This window comes from Dendrobates tinctorius, unplaced genomic scaffold (assembly GCF_039654945.1).
Source record: "Dendrobates tinctorius isolate UK_male_01 unplaced genomic scaffold, ASM3965494v1 ptg000062l, whole genome shotgun sequence".
Lineage (NCBI taxonomy): Eukaryota > Metazoa > Chordata > Amphibia > Anura > Dendrobatidae > Dendrobates > Dendrobates tinctorius.
The window spans coordinates 14,793,739-14,813,173 of record NW_027361730.1 but is presented as its reverse complement, the minus strand read 5'-3'; the positions used below and the strand labels follow the sequence as shown (position 1 = coordinate 14,813,173).

The window sequence follows — 19,435 nt, the reverse complement described above, 5'->3', positions numbered from 1 at the left end:
ATTTCTACATTGCCATCCTATTCTTTCATGTAGTAAATCTTCAATGCCAATACCAAGCTAAGATTAGTTCATTTACAATGATAAACAGCTACGGTTTTTATCTCCTATTTATAAGCACATGTAGCTCTTTCCAGGGCTGTGGAGTCGGAGTCGGTGCTCATTTTGGTGGAGTCGGAGTTGGAGTCGGTATAAAATGGACCGACTCCGACTCCTAAAATATATAATAAATTGGGTACAGTAATTCAATGCAGGATGTGCTGAATATTTTTTCATAGGAGTTTGGGAAAGTTATGAAATGTCCTATAAATGGCTGTTCTATTCCTGATCTAAGGCTACATTCACACACAGTGTTTTTCCTGTGTTTTTTGAGGATACGTTTTTCAGCTGCAAAAGCAGATCATCTTTTTAAAAAACTGCATCACCTGAAAGGTTTTTGAGCTCATAGATAATGTTTTCAATAGCAAAAGCAGATTAGAAATCTGCTCTATCTATCCATTTATCCATATCTGTCTATCCATATCGTATCTGTACCAAAAAGAATGAAAACCGGGTAGTACACCAATATATATTCTGTTCTATCTAAATATCTTGATTATTGGATCATAAAAATGATTAAATGTCTGAGGTTCACATTGTACTACAATAAATTTTTCACTTAAATATAAGCAATATGTGTGGGAGTCGGAGTCGTGGAGTTGGAGTCGGAGTCGGTGTAAGGGAAATTGAGGAGTCGGAGTCGGAGTCACAGGTTTGGCTTACCGACTCCACAGCCCTGGCTCTTTCAATGACAAGTCCAGCAATACGTTTACATGGCCAGTCCCGTTCCTTCAATACTGAGAATTCAGAGTTTGAATTACTATGAAAATGAGGCTGAAGAGCTTTAGTAGATCTGAAGTCTCTGTCATTCCAGGCCCAGGGATGCCTCCTCCTGCTATTTGTCTTCAGGCAAAGGAACCACCAGTCAAGCACTGGGCAGTGGAGTGATAGAGGCTTCAGATCTAAAGTCTCGTCGGCATATCAATTCAGACGTTTATTTCTCAGTAACGGAGGAACAGACTGGCCATGTAAAGGTATTGCTGGACTCGTCGTTGAAAGAGCTTAATGTACATATATAGTTAGGTCCAGAAATATTTGGACAGTGACAAGTTTTGAAATTTTAGCTGTTTACCAAACCATATTCAAGATACAGTTATATAATCAATATGGGCTTAAAGTGCAGACTCTCAGTTTTAATTTGAAGGTATTCACATCCTAATTGGACTAAGGGCCCCATCACACATAGCGATCTCGCTAGCGAGATTGCTGCTGAGTCACTAGTTCTGTGACGCCACAGCGATCTCACCAGCGAGATCGCTGTGTGTGACAGCGATCAGCGACCGGCCCCCCTGCCGGTATCGCTGATCGTTGATGGAAAGCCCTGGACATTTTTGGCGTCGCTGGTCTCCCGCTGGTCAGCACTCATCGCTGAGTGTGACAGGCGGGAGACCAGCGACCAGGAGCTGGTAACTAAGGTACACATGGGGTTTCTAAAGGGGCGCGCTGTGCCTAGAAACCCGTTGTGTACCTTAGTTACCAGCACGCTGATGCAGGGAGCTGGTAACCAAGGTACACATCGGCTTTCAAAGTGACACACGCCCCTTAGAAACCCGATGTGTACCTTAGTTACCAGCTCCCTGCATCAGCGAGCAGGTAACTAAAGTACACAGCGACGCCGTGCGCTCGGTGTCGCTGTGCTGATCGCTGGTGAAGCTGTCTGTTTGACAGCTCACCAGCGATCATGTAGCGACTCACCAGCGATCCTGACACGTTGATATCGTTGTCGGGATCTCTTGGTGAGTCGCTATGCGTGACGGGGCCCTAAGGGTTTAGAAATTACAGCTTTTTAATATGTAGCTACCTCTTTTTAAAAGGACCAAAAGTAATTATAAAATTATCTCAAAAGCTCTGTAATGGGGTGCATGGGCCCCTTGTTAATCCATAATCAAGCAGGTAAAAGGTCTGGTGCTGATTACAGGTGTTGCATTTGGAAGCTGTTGGCGTGAACACACAACATGTGATCAAAGGAGCACTCAATTGAAGTGCAACAGACCATCATTAGATTAAAATAAAGAAGAAACTCATCAGAGAGATAGCAGAAATGTTAGGCGTGGCCAAATCAACAGTTTGGTACATTCTGCAAAAAAAAAAAAGAGAGCACTGGTGAGAATGGGAACTCAAAAAGGCCTGGACATTCACAAAAGAAAAGTGGTGGATGATCGCAGAATCCTTCCCATGGTTAAAAAAAAAAAAACCTTCACAAGATCAACCCAAGTGAAGAACACTTTCCAGGAAGTAGGTGTTTCAGTATCAAAGTGCACCATAAAGAGAAGAGTTCATGAGAGCAAATACAGAGGATTTCTAAGGTGCAAACCATTAATCAGCCTTAACCCCTTAATGTCCAATGACGGACACAGTCCGTCATCAGACATTTCCCCTGCTTTGATGAGGCCTCCAGCGCTGCGCCCGCATCAAAGCCGGGACATGTCAGCTGTTATGAACAGCTGACATGTGCCCGCAATAGGCGCGAGCGGAATCGCCGTCCGCCCGCGCCTATTAACTAGTTAAATGCCGCTGTCAAAGCTGACAGCCGGCATTTAAATAGCATTTCCGGCCGCCGGGCCGGAAATGACGTCATCGCTGACCCCCGTCACGATCGGGGGTCGGCGTCACGTTGTCTGGACAACCAGAGGTCTCTGAGACCTCTATGGTTGTTCCAGGCATAAGGCTTTCAGCGCCACCCGGTGGTCGGCGCTGAAAGCACAGCAGTAAATCTGCTACATATGGGCGATCTGCTCATCGCCCATATGTAGCAGAGCCGATCGGTTTGCGCAAGCTTCTAGCCTCCTATGGAGGCTATTGAAGCATGCCAAAAGTAAAAAAAAAAAAAAATGTTTAAAAATAAAAAAAAATTAAAATCACCCCCCTTTCGCCCCAATCAAAATAAAACAGTAAAAACAAAATCCCACATACACATATTAGGTATCGCCGAGTTCAGAATCGCCCGATCTATCAATAAAAAAAAGCATTAACCCGATCGCTAAACGGCGTAGCGAGAGAAATTCAAAACGCCAGAATTACGTTTTTTTGGTCACCAAGACATTGCATTAAAATGCAATAACGGGCGATCAAAAGAACGTATCTGCACAAATGTGGTGTCATTAAAAACGTCAGTCCGGCACGGAAAAAATAAGCCCTCACCCGACCCCAGCTCATGAAAAATGGAGACGCTACGGGTCTCGGAAAATTGCGCATTTTTTTTTTTTTTTAGCAAACTTTGGAATTTTTTTTCACCACTTAGATAAAAGAGGACATAGACATGTTTGGTGTCTATGAACTCGTAATGACCTGGAGAATCATAATGGCAGGTCAGATTTGGCATCTAGTGAACCTAGCAAAAAAGCCAAGCAAAAAACAAGTGTGGGATTGCACTTTTTTTGCAATTTCACCGCACTTGGAATTTTTTTCCCGTTTTCGAGTACACGATATGGTAAAACCAATGATCTCATTTAAAAGTACAACTCGTCCCGCAAAAAATAAGCCCTCACATGGCCATATAGACGGAAAATTAAAAAAGTTATGGCTCTGGAAAGAAGGGGAGGGAAAAATGAAAATGTAAAACCAAAAATACCCCTGGTCATTAAGGGGTTAAATATGGAAAGACCAGATTAGACATTGCCAAAAAAACATCTAAAGAAAAGAAGCCATCCCAGGTCTGAAAAGCATTCTTTAGAGAGATGAAACTAAGATCAACCTGTGCCAGAATGATGGGAAGAAGAAAGTATGGAAAACACCTGGAACAGTTCATGAGCCAAAGCACACCACATCCTCTGTAAAACAAGGTGAAGGCTGTGTAATGGCATGGGAATGCATGCCATCCAATGGAACTGGGTCATTTGTGTTTATTGATGTTGTGACTTAAGACTGAACTGAAGCAACCGGATGAATTCTGAAGTGTACAGGGCTATACTTTCTGCTCAGGTTCAATCAAATGCAGCAAGGTTGATTGGACGGTACTTCACAGTACAGATGGACAAAGACCAAAAACATACTGCGAAAGCAACCCAGGAGTATTTTAAGACAAAGAATTGGAATATTGTTGGACCCACTGTGCCACAGGGCCGGGCCTGTCTATGAAGGGGCGTAACTAAGAGGCTACCAGGTGTTCACTGGCGCTCCTCATGGTGGAGACAGACTGGGCTGCAGGGAGCTGCCAGGTACCACTCCTAGGCAACAACTGGTACTGGTTCGCAGACACTGATTAGGGCTATGTTCAGATACAACGGTCTAGGATACTGAGTTAGGGACTGGCCGCACACGGACCGGGGCACAATATTCAGGCATTGGCCGCGCCGGGTCTAGAGGACTTCAGATTCAGGACAGGCCACTCCAGGACCAGGGGACTTCGGAAACAGAACTGGACACTCCAGGACTACGTTCAGGCACTGGTTGCACTGGGACCAGGGAACGAGGTTCAGGACCTGGCCGCACCAGGACACAGGCACCTCACAATTAAACTGGTAGAACACCAACTACCATATATACTTGAATATAAGCCGAGATTTTCAGCCCATTTTTTGGGGCTGAAAGTCCCCCTCTCGGCTTATATTCGAGTCATATACACCAGGGGGTCGGAGGGGGAGGTCATACTTACCGGTCCTGGCGAGGTCTCTGCAGCCCCCAGCTTCTCCGCGATCTCTCTTCCTTCCTTCAGCGGTCACATGGTTCCGCTCATTACACTCATGAATATGCGCATATTAAGGAGGTGTATCGAGCGGTACCACGTGACCGCTGAAGGGAGATCGCGGAGAAGCTGGGGGCTGCAGAGACCGTGCCAGGACCGGTAAGTATAGCGATACTCACCTGTCCGGGTCCATTGCTGCTTGCTGCTGTCTGGCACGTCATCTGTCAGTGACGTTCAGACAGCAGAGGGCGCAGTGACGTGTTAGTGCGCGCCGCGCCCCCTGCAGTCTGAACGTCACTGACAGATGACGTGCAAGACAGCAGCAAGCAGTGGCACCTGGCCCCAGCGACAGAGAGGTGAGTATGTCATTTTTTTTATTTTTAAATGCAGCAGCGGCAGCAGATGGGGGCATAATGTATGGAGCATCTTATGGGGGCAGCACATGGGGGCATAATGTATGGAGCATCTTATGGGGGCAGCACATGGGGGCATAATGTATGTGTCACGTGGACCCGTCCTGTGTGACGCGGCCCGCAGGCCGATAACTAAAACAAGACGTGGCACCTGATATGGTCCTGTGTGACGCGGCCCGCAGGCCGGTAACTAAAACAACAAGACACCAGGAAAGGGGAAACAGTTACAACGGTGGGCCCTGCGATAGGGAAAGGGGACGTGGAGACCTCCTGCACTCCCCTGAGTCAGTGTCCCTAACGCTCCTAACGTTCCCTATGCCGGTTCCGCACCGGGCACCGCTCAGGAACCTGTCGCCCTGGCACACCCTACACCTACACTATCCCTTGCTAGGGAGCTGGGTGGCGCAGGCACTGGCCCCACCGCTGCACTAATACAAACTAAGGAAAAACACAAACAGGGGAACACCACTTAGCTTTACTCTGTTGCACTTGCTCCTGGCAACAGAGTACACCACCAGAATGTAGCTCTCCTCCTGAATAACTGCCACCAAGCTCTGTCAGAGCGACACAGAAATCCCCTCTGACTCCTTCCACACCCGGGTTCAGACAGTGCTGCAAGGAACGCTCTCCAGCTCCATCCTCCACCAAGGTTGGTTGAACTGAACACTATCACCAACACTGATTGCAACACCTGTGACTCTTTTATAGGTAAGAGCCAGCAATCACACCTGCGTTAAATCATGTGCACTTAACTAAAGAAACAGAGTGCAATGACTCTCAACACCACCAGGGGCAAACTTAGAACAAACGACACCACAGTGCAATAATCTTAATGGCCACCGGGGGCAAAACCAAACCTAAGCACAGAAAAAAAGGTTACCTGTGCTCAGGGCTGTGGAGTCGGAGTCGTGGAGTCGGAGTCGGTGCTCATTTTGGTGGAGTCGGAGTTGGAGTCGGTATAAAATGGACCGACTCCTAAAATATATAATAAATTGGGTACAGTAGTTCAATGCAGGATGTGCTGAATATTTTTTCATAGGAGTTTGGGAAAGTTATGAAATGTCCTATAAATGGCTGTTATATTCCTGATCTAAGGCTACATTCACACACAGTGTTTTTCCTGTGTTTTTTGAGGATACGTTTTTCAGCTGCAAAAGCTGATCATCTTTTTAAAAAACTGCATCACCTGAAAGGTTTTTGAGCTCATAGATAATGTTTTCAATAGCAAAAGCAGATTAGAAATCTGCTCTATCTATCCATTTATCCATATCTGTCTATCCATATCGTATCTGTACCAAAAAGAATGAAAACCGGGTAGTACACCAATATATATTCTGTTCTATCTAAATATCTTGATTATTGGATCATAAAAATGATTAAATGTCTGAGGTTCACATTGTACTACAATAAATTTTTCACTTAAATATAAGCAATATGTGTGGGAGTCGGAGTCGGAGTCGGAGTTGGAGTCGGTGTAAGGGAAATTGAGGAGTCGGAGTCGCAAGTTTGGCTTACCGACTCCACAGCCCTGCCTGTGCTTTTTTATATCCTGATCCAGCATGGATCATGACAGTACCCTCCCCTTAATGAGGGGCCTCTGGACCCTCTAGACCGCTCCTCATCAGGGAACCACCTACAGCGGGGACGCCCAGACCAAGAGTTCACCCCAGCAACTACCTGCACATCAGGTTCATGACAAACGAGCCTGCTGGTATTGGCAACGTTTCTGGAGGCAACACACATCTCCGTAGCGCCGACCTGGGGAACGAGTTGTGTATGTTTGGTATGAGCTGATAACACTCCACAAGACACTTCCACTGCATGTTTTTTGGTGGCCACCCATACACGCTCGTTCACACACAGGTCCGGACCTGACGTTTATTGCCACTCGTTCGCTTGTCACCATTTGGAGAACTCTTTCTGGGATGAACAACAGAGGCGTCCCCCTGTGTTACCACACTCACACCCCCGCACCTCACTAAGGGGTACACCACCCTCCAACCCCTTCCACCACGAGGTCTGCGCCTCCCAGGGTTGGCCAATGGCGAGGGCTGAGACTTGCCCCTACTCTCCTGAAGCACATCTGCTGCTCTCACCGAAGAGGAAGGGGTCCGTTGAAGAGAGACGGCAGAGACAGTAGTCCCTAGGCAGCAGCCCTCACACGACTGCCCCCAGCTGACCACTTCCCTCGCCCGCCAATCTATTCCCGGGTTGTGTCTCTTTAGCCAAGGGAGGCCTAAAACGATAGGTACTGGCATTCCCTCCAAGACGTAGCATGACAAGGACTCCTCATGATGTCCTATACGTAGATAGATATTCTCTACGACCTTGGTCAAGCTCCCCTGGCTCAGTGGAACAGAGTTTATGGCCTGGACGCTTATAGGCTGGACTAGCGTCCTACACCTCCGACCATGAGTCTGGACAAAGCGAGCATCCACCAGACTGACTCCTGCTCCACTGTCCACAAGCACCGGTATCCGCTCCGGTACCCCGCCAGCCAAGACCTCTGCTGACATGGTACCTTGGGAGGGCAAAATGGCGGAAATGTACACTCCCTGGTCGCCTCCCTCCAAGCGACCAGGGAAATGCGGCTTCTCAGATGGCACAGATAATTTGGCGCGCAATGGGCAAGCTTTCAGGCCATGACCAGTCTGCCCACAGTACAAACATGCCGACACCACTCCCCGAACCGTAGGCAGCTCCGAATACAAACTAGCTACTCCTACTTGCATAGGTTCGTCTGAAGACTTGGCATGAACTGGGCAGGCTCTCATAAAATGACCAGGCTTCCCACAGGAAAAGCATACCCCCCACCATGACGAGCCGCAGACACCCCCTTTTTTATATCAACAACACCGGGCTGTCTGGGTTCCTCCGTCCGCACTGGTGGGTCCTCCTCCCTAGCGAGGACATCAGGGGGCACTTTTTGTATATGTCTTTCCCTGAGGCGTCTATCCACCCGGATGGCAAGGGACATGGCGGCCTCCAGGGACCTGGGGGCGGCGTACTGCACTAGAGTATCCTGCAACTTTGGAGACAAACCCTGCACAAATTGACTCCTAAGTGCAGGGTTATTTCACTGAGTGTCAGTGGCCCACCTCCTAAACTCTGAACAGTACTCCTCAGCAACCCGGGCTCCCTGTTTACACCTACGGAGTCGGGATTCCGCCAGGGCAATGCCATCAGGATCCCCATACACAAGCGCCAAAGCCGCAAAAAACTCGTCCATGGACACCAATGATGGAGAATCGTCCGGTAGGGAGAAGGCCCAGGATTGGGGATCCTGTTATGAATGGGTCACCGAGGAGGAAAACTAAACAAGCTAAGTCACAGAAAACCAGAGAGGTTGGTAACTATGCAGATTGCAGACCCCTGATCCTAACCACACAACTAGCAGCAGCCGTGGAGCGTTCCTACGATGAATCTAGACGCCTCGTCACAGCCGGAGGACTAAATAAGCCTAAAGCAAGAAAAGGGGAAAACTAACTGCCCCACAGCAGACCCCAAAGGAATAGACAGCCCCCACACATGTATTGACGGTGAAACAAGATGAAAACACAAACACAGGCAGGAAAATAGGCTGAGCAAACAATGGGGCCCAAACTAACTAGAAAGGACAGGAAAGGAAAGACTCTGTCTGCAATCTGCCCAAAAAACCCTACAAAAATAATGTCCAACACTTCTGATAACAAAATTAACCCTGAAGTCACTAGACTTCTCCCACTATATCAGCACTGTGAAATATTCTGAGACAGAGCAAAAAGAGGCCAATCAAATAAGGGACAAAAAGCAAATTGGCAAATACAGATAAATAAGAGTGGAAATTCAGCACAGCGCCAGCTGGGGCTGGCTGACCACACAAAAAACTGAATAGACCAACAAAATCAAGTGTGAACATTAGCAGAAACACTTAGCTTGAGATGACTGGAACAGAGCTGAAAACCAAGACCTGAAAAGCCAGAAGGAATCACCAGCACCAGAATAGGGCGTCGGCTGTCTTAAATCCAGTCTGAGATTCCAGAGATCCAATCGTTATCCTCATCATCAGGTGGCAGATCTCTACTAATTAAATCAACCTCACTACCTCCTGTTACCACCAGAGGGAGCCCGGAAGGAGAACTCACAACTGGTAGACCAGAAAATAAGTTCACAACAGGATCCCCTTTAAGAAGAGACATAATGATTCCCACCCGTTGCTCTTCACTCCCTGATGAACGAGGGCGCAGCCTGAAATATAATTTGCAGGCTTGTTGGAACACCAAGAATTGATCTCTCCCTCCAGAAAATCTGTCAGGGAGGGATATCTTGGGTTCTGGCTGAGCCTGTTCCTGAACCAAGCCCCCAGAGCCCACCAACAGCCGCAGCTGCCGCACCAACCCTCCGCGCAGCCCCCTAATCTCATTAGTAAGGGTCTGCAGCATTTGGGCAAAGGTCTGAACTGGGTCCATGGCTCAGCAGAAATAAAAGTTATTGGTTGGTGATAATGTCACGTGGACCCGTCCTGTGGGACGCGGCCCGCAGGCCATTAACTAAAACAACAAGACGTGGCACATGATACGGTCCTGTGTGACACGGCCCGCAGGCCGGTAACTAAAACAAGACACGGGGAAAGGGGAAACAGTTACAACAGTGGGCCCTGCGATAGGGGAAGGTGACGAGACCTCCTGCACTCCCCTGAGTCAGTGTCCCTAACGCTCCTAACGTTCCCTATGCCGGCTCCGCACCAGGCGCTGCTCAGGAACCTGTCGCCCTGGCACACCCTACACCTATCCCTTGCTAGGGAGCTGGGTGGCGCAGGCACTGGCCCCACCGCTGCACTAATACACACTAAGGAAAAACACAAATAGGGGAACACCACTTAGCTTTACTCTGTTGCACTTGCTCCTGGCAACACCAGTCCACCACCAGAATGCAGCTCTCCTCCTGAATAACTGCCACCAAGCTCTGTCAGAGCGACAAGGAAATCCCCTCTGACTCCTTCCACACCAGGGTTCAGACAGTGCTGCAAGGAACGCTCTCCAGCTCCTTCCTCCAAGGTTGGTTGAACTGAACACTATCACCAACACTGATTGCAACACCTGTGCCTCTTTTATAGGTAAGAGCCAGCAATCACACCTGCGTTAAATCATGTGCACTTAACTAAAGAAACAGAGTGCAATGACGCTCACCACCACCGGGGGCAAACTTAGAACAAACGACACCACAGTGCAATAATCATAATGCCATCAGGGGCAAAACAAAACCTAAGCACAGAAAAAAAGGTTACCTGTGCTTTTTATATCCTGATCCAGCATGGATCATGACAGTATGGAGCATCTTATGGGGGTAGCATATGGGGGCATAATGTATGGAGCATCTTATGGGGGCAGCACATGGGGGCATAATCTATGGAGCATCTTATGGGGGCAGCATATGAGGGAATAATCTTTGGAGAATCTTATGGGGACAGCATATGGGGGCATAATCTATGGAGCATCTTATGGGGGCCGCATATGGGGCCTATTCTATGGAGCATCTTATGGGGCCATAACCTTTATGGAGCAGCATATGGGGCATAATCTATGGAGCATCTTATGGGGCCATTATAAACCTTTGTGCAGCATTATATGGGTGTATTTTGTATGGAGCATCTTATGGGGCCATCATGAACTGTATGAAGCATTATATGGGGCTCCTGATTCAATATGGATATTCAAAAACATTTAACCTACTGATGTCTCAATTAATATTACTTTTATTGGTATATATTTTTATTTTTTAAATTTACCAGTAGCTGCTGCATTTTCCACCCTAGGCTTATACTCGAGTCAATAAGTTTTCCCAGTTTTTTGTGGCAAAATTAGGGGGGTCGGTTTATACTCGAGTATATACGGTAACTAATGACTCAACTCATTGCTTGGCGACTTCCTAAGGGAGGAGTCTTTTATACAAGTTAACTCCCAGCAATTGGCTGGGAGCTATCTTGCCAGTGCTCACATTATATTAAATGCATCTCAGCTACAAGCTGAGGGCATTTACTATATGCACATGCAGCTCCTTTAGGAGCATGGGAGCGCAGACAGGCAACTGTGACGCGCACACACAGACCAGGAAGTAACAGGAAGCAAGAGCACGCCGGGGACCATGCCGAGAGCTGGGACAGTGAGTAAGCCGGCATTCCTGAATGGAGGCAGAAGGGGGACACCGTGCAGGGGCGCCGGACATAGCGCCACAAATATTCTGCAATGGACGAGTCAATGACCAGATTTTAACTCTATCGAGCATGAATTTCAGATGCTTTAGACAAAACTTACAGCAGAAAGACTCAAAAACAAGCAACAACAGAAATAAACTTCAGAAAAGGCCTGGCAAATCATCAGGAGGAAACCCAGCGTTTGGTGATGTTATTGCCTGGAAAAATATTTCTGCAAATATAAATCAAACTGTACCACTATACAACATTCCTATAGAAACCAAGTAGCCAGATGTGAACACTGTGAAATAGTTACTGTATGCAGAATATATCCTTTAGTGACCACTATCAAAATTGACATACAACATTAATAATAAAAGCAGATTCCACTAGTGTGAGGTACGCTATAAGGTACACCCAGCATCTGCATGCAATGAAGAGGAGTTGACGTCTGGCCCAAAATACTATACTATTCCCTTAAAGTACCAGTGCATAGGTGAATTCCATTAAGCTAGTGGGACCAAATCATCCAATACTATAGTATTATAATGGCAACAGTATAAATCAAATTCGTTATAGATCAATGCTATTTGGCTATCATAAAATGAAACCCACCACTAGCTACATGATAGGTCTATATGAAAATGGTGTTGCAATCAAGACCTAAAATGGAGGTAATGGAGGTAGATACGGACATGATTATAACTCCGCAATCATTTGAACCAGTAAGTTACATTGCGAAGTTATAATCATGTCCGTATCTACCTCCATTTTAGGTCTTGATACCATTTTGGTGTAGATACGATCTTTTGATCGCCCGTTATTGCATTTTATTGCAATGTAGCGGCAACCAAAAAAACGTAATTCTGGTATTTTGAATTTTTTGTTACACCGTTTAGCGATCAGGTTAATTCTATTTTATATTGACAGATCGGGTATTTTTGAACGCGGTGATACCAAATATGTGTATGTTTGAAATTTTTTGTTTTATTTTGAAGGGGGCGAAAGGGGCGTGATTTGAACTTTTATATTTTAATATTTTTAATAATTTTTTATTTTGCATGCTTCAATAGTCTCCATGGGAGGCTAGAATCTGCAGTACTTCAACTGCCTCTGTTACACAATCTGTGTGTAGCAGAAATGCTCACTTGCTATGAGCGCCGACCACCGGGCGGCATTCATAGCAATCTGGCAATGACAACCATAGACGTCTGCTTCAGACCTCTGGTTGTCATGCCGACCCATCAGTGACCCGCGATCATGTGACGTGGTTACCGGATTTACGATGCGCTTCCGGTAAGCGCGAGTTAAATGCCGCTGTCAGAAATTGACAGCGGCATTTAACTAGTTAACAGCCGGGGGTGGAATCGCGATTCCACCTGTGGCTGTTGCGGGCACATGTCAGCAGTATATATCAGCTGACATTTGCTCGGAAAGGTGCGGACTCAGCGTCGGAGACTGCACCAAACAGAGGGAGTCCGACATCGGCGTACTATTACGCCCAATGTCGGAAAAGGGTTAAAAGGGCAACTTAAACTAAAAACCCTCCATTCTGACCAAATTACAAGAATTATGCAGAAAAGAGTGAGCCATAAATAGTTATTGCAAATGTTTGATTACAGCTTTTATTGCCAAGGGTGACATAACCAGTTATTAGATTGAGGATATTTATTTTTTTACATGTATGATTTAGTTTTGAGTAAATATTTTTCTTCCATAAATGTGATAAACATTTAAAACCAGCATTTTCTTTTTACTTGAGTTGAGTTGTTTTTACCCAATTCTAGAATTAGTGGATGATCTCTAATATTAGCATAACTGTCTTTGTAATTTTTTATTTAATAAAATAATAAGGAACATGAAGATGAGCAACTTTGTAATATATCTTACAAGAGAAATCTGCTTATTTATCTGTCAGAATTGACCTGTCATGATCAAAATTCTCAATTCTGGGGTAAAATCTGTATTCTGTAAAAACAGACTTTCCCTGAGGCAGGAGACGACAGTTGCTACTGATAAGATTCCATGTAGACGGAAGGAGGGAGGAGCTAAAAACAGAGTCCCCCACCTCCTATATAAATAGAATATTGTGAAAATGTAGCAAAAGTTTTCAATGAACTACGTTTTATTTATTCAAAGTTTCATTCAAAAGTTTAATAAAGGCCAAAAAGCACAATGTCCATATCCGCTGGATCAGAGGCCTTCAAACCTCCTACTTGCAGGTATCACCAGTGGCTTTTTCAGATAGTAAGTCATCAATGTGACATAACGCAAACATAACGCACCAGGCTTACTAATCAGAACATGCACCGATGATGTTGATAGGTAGGAGGAGGTTTGCAGGGCTCTAATCCTGCGAAAATGGACTACCAACATGGCCGCTAGAACAGTTTTCTTCAAATTTAGATGCTCAAATCTAGTAGACTGCAAGAGAAGTTGCATCATTACAACTGTATTATCCCATACTAGGAATTTTTTTTAAAGACTTATAAAAGAGTGTTTTCAGAAGAGAAGCACAAGAAGAAAGATGGGACTTAATAGGGTTAAGTAACTAGTAAAAAGACAGCAGCTAAAATAAGAGTCTCTGGACCCAATATGCTCTCCACTAAAGGTGTACCAAAGTATGATCTTTTATAGTGACAAGTGAAAAGCTATGATCTTACCTCCAGGTAGGGTACAGGTGTGGCCAAAGAAGGTGGATATTCCCGTAGCAGTCGCTCTTCGTCAAGGAATTTCCCAGCTCTACCATTAAATGCTGGCTGGAAGAGTCCATAATTTAGAACGTCCTTCAGGCTGTGGTTTAGAGTGCACAAGATGCGCTGTTTGGACACCCAAACTGGAGCATCAGGGTTCAGCCGGAGGCACTTCTACACATCGAAAGAAGCAAAATCAAGTGTTACACTCTCTTTAGATACACAACTCAGCTAACTAGAATATGACATGGTGAATGTCAAGCTAACAATGTTTCCGATGTGGTTTCAGCAGACAATCACATTCACAAGCCATGAACTCACACTGGAGCCATTAAATATCTACAAACACATTCTCTCCAACCTCCATTTCAGACACTCTAAGCCACATCATTCATAGCATGATGGAGATGGCAGAAAGTTCATGGTTCATGCTCGACATTTGTATGGAACCAAAGATGTAACTTACTCATGAGAAACACAAATACCTTACAAAGCGGAAAATACGGTATATATGGAATACACTAAATTGTTGGCAACTGAAAAAACTTGTACACCCCACATCCCTTACATCAGGCTACTGCCTGTACAGTGGCATGTAAAAGTTTGGGCATCCCTGGTTATAATTACTGCTATTGACAACAGTTAAGCAAGTTGAAGATGAAATAATCTCTAAAAGGGCTAAAGTTAAAGATAACACATTTCCTTTGTATTTTAGGCAATAAAAAATGTTTTCATCTTTTACATTTTAAATTTTAGAAAAATGAAAACAGGCCGTGCCTAGTAGCACGCCCTATTGAAAGTATCACAGTTTGTAAATGCTTTGTTTAGCCAGACAAGTCTTTCAATTCTTGTTTGAGAGATTTTCATCCATTCTTCCTTTCTTTAGATTCCAGGGTCATCTTACATGCACTGTTATTTTAAGGTCTAGCCACAGATTTTCAATGATGCTCAGATCAGAGGACTGTGAGGGCCATTGTAAAACCTTCAGGTTGTGTCTTTTGAGGTAGTCTATTATGGATTTTGATGTCTGTTAAGGAACATTCATTTGTAGAAACAATCCTCTTTTCAACTTTAGCTTTTTTTTTTACAAATGGTGTTATGTTTGCATTAAGAGTTTGTTGAACTTTAATTGAATCCATTCTTCCATTTACCCATGAAATATTCCCCGTGCCATTGGCTGCAACACAACCGCAAGGTCTGATTTATCTACCCCCATCCTTAATGGTTGTTCTTTTCCTGAAATTCTAAGCACTTTTTTCTCCACACATACCTTTGATCATTGTGGCCAAAGAGTTCTATTCTAACCTTGTCGGTCCTCAGGATTTGCTTCCAAAATGCATCACGCTTGTTTAGATGTTCTTTTGCATACTTCTGAGGCTGAATTTTGGTGAGGACACAGGAGATGTTTTCTTCTGATGACTCTTCCATGAAGGCCATATTCGTGCAGGTGTGTCTGAACAGTAAAACAATGTACTACAACTCTATATCTAAAGCTAAATCTTTCTGAAGGTCTTTTGCAATCAAGTGGGAGTTCTGATTTGCCTCTTTAGCAATCCTTCGAGCAGCTGTCACTGAAATATTGCTTGGTCTTCTAGAACTTATCGTGACCTCCACTGTTTCTGTTAACTGCCATGTCTTAGTCTATTGTTCAAACGTTGCATTTTTGCTGTGTGTTTTTTCTGCAGACAAAACCTGCTCTCTTGGCAGTAAAGAAGCTACTTACAAAAAGCAGGTTTTTCTGGGTTTTTTTTTTTTTTGCTGCGTATTTGCTGTGTTTTTATTGTATCTTGTGCATGCTGATAAAGTTTAGTGCCCCCCCAAAAAACATGATGCAACTTACTAAGGGTGCGTGCCCAGAATCAGTAACTGTTGCGGGTTTGATGCTGCGTATTTATGCAACGTCAAACCCACAGCGGCCCGCTGTGAGAGCACAGTGAATGGGATTTATAGAAATCCCAAGTCCACTATGCGTACAGTCACCTGTGGATCACCCATGGAAACCGTCTTTCAAGCATGTCAATATCTCTTGCAGAGATACATAAATTACATCAATAGAAATGTATTGAATGCAGTAAATCCGCATGGTTCAGTGAACACATGCGGATTTACTTGCATTCAATAGAAGGCAGTGCTTTGGATGCAGCGAACATACGTTGCGTCCAAAGCACTGCTAGTTCTGGATCATGGGCACTCAGCCTTAGGGTTTTGCACAAAAATTGCAGCCAAACCAGATAGCTGCGTTTTTGCACTTACTCATTGCTTTCTATGGGTGAAAAAACGCTGCAAAAAAATGAAAGAAATGACAAGCTGCAGTTTTCAAAAACACAGCAGTTTTCCAATTAACAAAACCTACGAAAAACAAAATTAGCATAAGCCCGCTGTAACTAAATAAGTAAAAATAAAAAGTGCATATAAATAACTTAGGGTTCTTAGTAAACACTGTTTTTGATTAAAAATAGCATAAAAGCCATCCCACCATCTGCAAGGTGACCCTATTCAGGACGGTCCAACACTATCTAATATTAAAACCTTACCATGTGTCAGAAGTGACCTATGTGAATAAGGGCAGTCAAAATACTGGGTCCCGAACTCTGGACACCTCAGCCTTGGAAAGCTTTTTAACCCCTTAAGGATCGCCGATAAGCCTTTTAACGGCAGCAATTAAGGGGCCTTATTCCTCAGTGCCACTTTTTACAGCACTGAGAAATAAGGGTATAGCGCCCCCCCAGCGTCGGAAAATCTCCTGGGTCTTGGCTACCGGGGGTAGCCGAGACCCAAGAGAACATGATTTGGTTCGTTTTTTACCGTTCCCAGTCTTCTGATCAAAAGCAAAAAAAAAAGTCTGATTTCCCATTCATTTTTCTCTCATTTGATATGATCTAGCATACTAGAGGAGAGACACCCACGTTACCTACACGATCCCTAGACCATTGGGCTCTGCCCCCCGGCGTCTTCTTCCTGGAAGAAAATAGCGGGCACATGCCAGTGCGCCTGCCGAGATCTGCTAGCCGGTAGCCGGCAACAATAGGTGATTTTTCCTATTGGTTCACTTTGATAACTGTGATAAACTCGATAACAGTGATCAAAATAAAAAAAAAAATAGTAAATCAAACCCCCCTTTGTCACCCACTTAGTTTGATAAAAATAATAAAATTAAAAAAATTGCAATTTTTTCCATTCTTTGCAGTTAGGGTTGGGGCTAGGGTTAGGATTAGTGCTAGGCTTAGGGTTGGGCTAGGGTTAGAGCTAGGGTTACGGTGGTTTTGGGGTTACGGTTGTGGTGTTGGAGTTAGGGTTTGGGTGTTGGGGTTAAGGTTTGTGTGTTGGGGTTAGGGTGTTGGGGTTATGGTTGTAATTAGGGTTAGGTTTGGGATTAGAGTTGGGCTGTATTAGGGTTGGAGTTAGAATTGGGTGGATTCCACTGTTCAGGTACATCAGGGGGTCTTCCAAATGTGACATGGCGCCCACCATTTATTTCAGCCAGCTTTGTGTTAAAAAAAAAATCAAACGGTGCTCCCTTCTTTCTGAGCTCTGCCATGCGCCCAAAGAGTGGCTTTCCAACACATACGGGGTATCGGCGTACTCTGGAGAAATTGCACAACAAATTTTGTTCCGTTTTCTCCTGATACCAGTGTGAAAATAAAGTTTGGGCCTAAAGTACATTTTTTTGTGAAAAAGTAAAATGTTCATTTTTTCCTTCCATACTATTTTAGTTCTCGTGAAGCACCTGAAGGGTTACTAAACTTCTTGAATGTGGTTTTCAGCACCTTGAGGGGTGCAGTTTTTAGAATGGTGTTACTTGTGAGCATTTTCTGTTATATTGACCCCCCCAAACTCACTTCAAATGTGAGGTGGTCCCTAAAAAAATGTTCTTGTAAATTTTGTTGGAAAAATGAGAAATAGCTGGTCAACTTTTAACCCTTATAATGTCCTAACAAAAAAATAATTATGTTTCCAACATTGCGTTGATGTAAAGTAGATGTGGGAAATGTTATTTATTAACAATTTTGTGTGACACGACTCTCTGATTAAGGCTATGTGCCCACGTTGCAGAAATGCTGCGGAATTGTCCGCAGCATTTCCGCAACTCCCCGCCGTGGGTAAAACGCATGTAGAATTCGCATGTGTTTTCCCGCAAAAACACAAGCGTTTTTAGCTTGCAGAATGCTAGCGCTTTTCCAAGCGATTTGAAGCATCGCTTGGAAAAGTGATTGACAGGTTGGTCACACTTGTCAAGCATAGTGCTTGACAAGTGTGACCAACTTTTTTACTATTGATGCTGCCTATGCAGAATCAATAGTAAAAGATAGAATGTTAAAAATAATTTAAAAAAATAAAAAATATGGATATACTCACCTCCTGGCAGCCCCCGATCTCCTCAGCGGCGATCCCGGTCCTAAACGGCGCTGCCGGCAAGTTCCGTTCCCAGGCGTGCTTTGCGAGAATGACTTATGTGACATCGCGGTTGCGTGACCGCTACGTCATCAGAGGTCATTCCCGCAAAGCACGCCTGGGAACGGAACTTGCCGGTAGCGCCGCTGAGGACTCCGGGGGCCGACAGAGGGTAAGCTTATCCCTATTTTTTATTTTAGTTCTATTTTTTACAGGAATATGGCACCCATGGCATAGAGGAGAGTCTCCTCTCCTCCAGACCCTGGGTACCATCCGCACATGAAGCGCTCACTTAACGCATGGTGGGCATAGCCACATGAGTAAAGTGTGTGTTTCAAGGCAAACCTATGGCGGCGGAATCACCGCGATTCCGCAAAACTAATGGACATGCTGCGGATTTTACCGCTATGCGATTCCGCAGCGGAAAAATCTGCAGCACTGGCACAGCAACTGTGGAATCCCATAGGACTGCATGGGATGCGTTTTGTTAGCGTTTAAGCGTTTCAGCAGCGGCAAAAACGCTTAAACGCAACATGGGCACACAGCCTTAAGGGAACAAAAATAAAAAGTTTGAAAATTGCACAATTTTTGCCAAACTTCCATTTTTTTTCATAAATAAAATAAATAAAAGCAAGTCATAACAAAGAAGTTTTACCACTAACATGAAGCACAATATGTCACAAAAAAACATTCTCAGAATCAGTGGGCTCCGTTGAAGCATTCCACAGCTATAATCTCATAAAGTGACGGTGGTCAGAATTGTAAAAATTGGCCTGGTCATTAAGTACCAAATTGGCTTTGTCACTAAGGGGTTAAATGTCATGTCTGCCTCTCTTTTTTATCAAAAATTGTGTTACTAAGAACCCTATGTTATATATATGCACTTTTGCTTTTACTTATTTAGTTACAGCAGGATTTATGTTAATTTTGTTTTTTGTAGGTTTTGTCCGTTTAATGGCTAATGTGAACATGCGCTTATATGTTACATGTATAATTATCAACTCAAACTCCAGCTCAATTTGTCTGAGTTTCCCATTTCAGTCAG

At 44.6% G+C, this 19,435-nt stretch overlaps 1 protein-coding gene across 6 annotated transcripts in view; it reads right to left on the bottom strand.

Moving 5' to 3' along the window:
* Positions 1 to 19,435, bottom strand: part of SHANK3 (SH3 and multiple ankyrin repeat domains 3) — a 609,395-nt gene that overhangs the window by 284,333 nt on the left and 305,627 nt on the right. For all 6 annotated transcript variants that reach the window (XM_073579308.1, XM_073579309.1, XM_073579307.1 and 3 more), the window contains one exon: positions 13,969 to 14,172. In XM_073579308.1, coding sequence (XP_073435409.1) covers positions 13,969 to 14,172 — 204 coding nt within the window. The remainder of the gene's footprint in view (positions 1 to 13,968; positions 14,173 to 19,435) is intronic.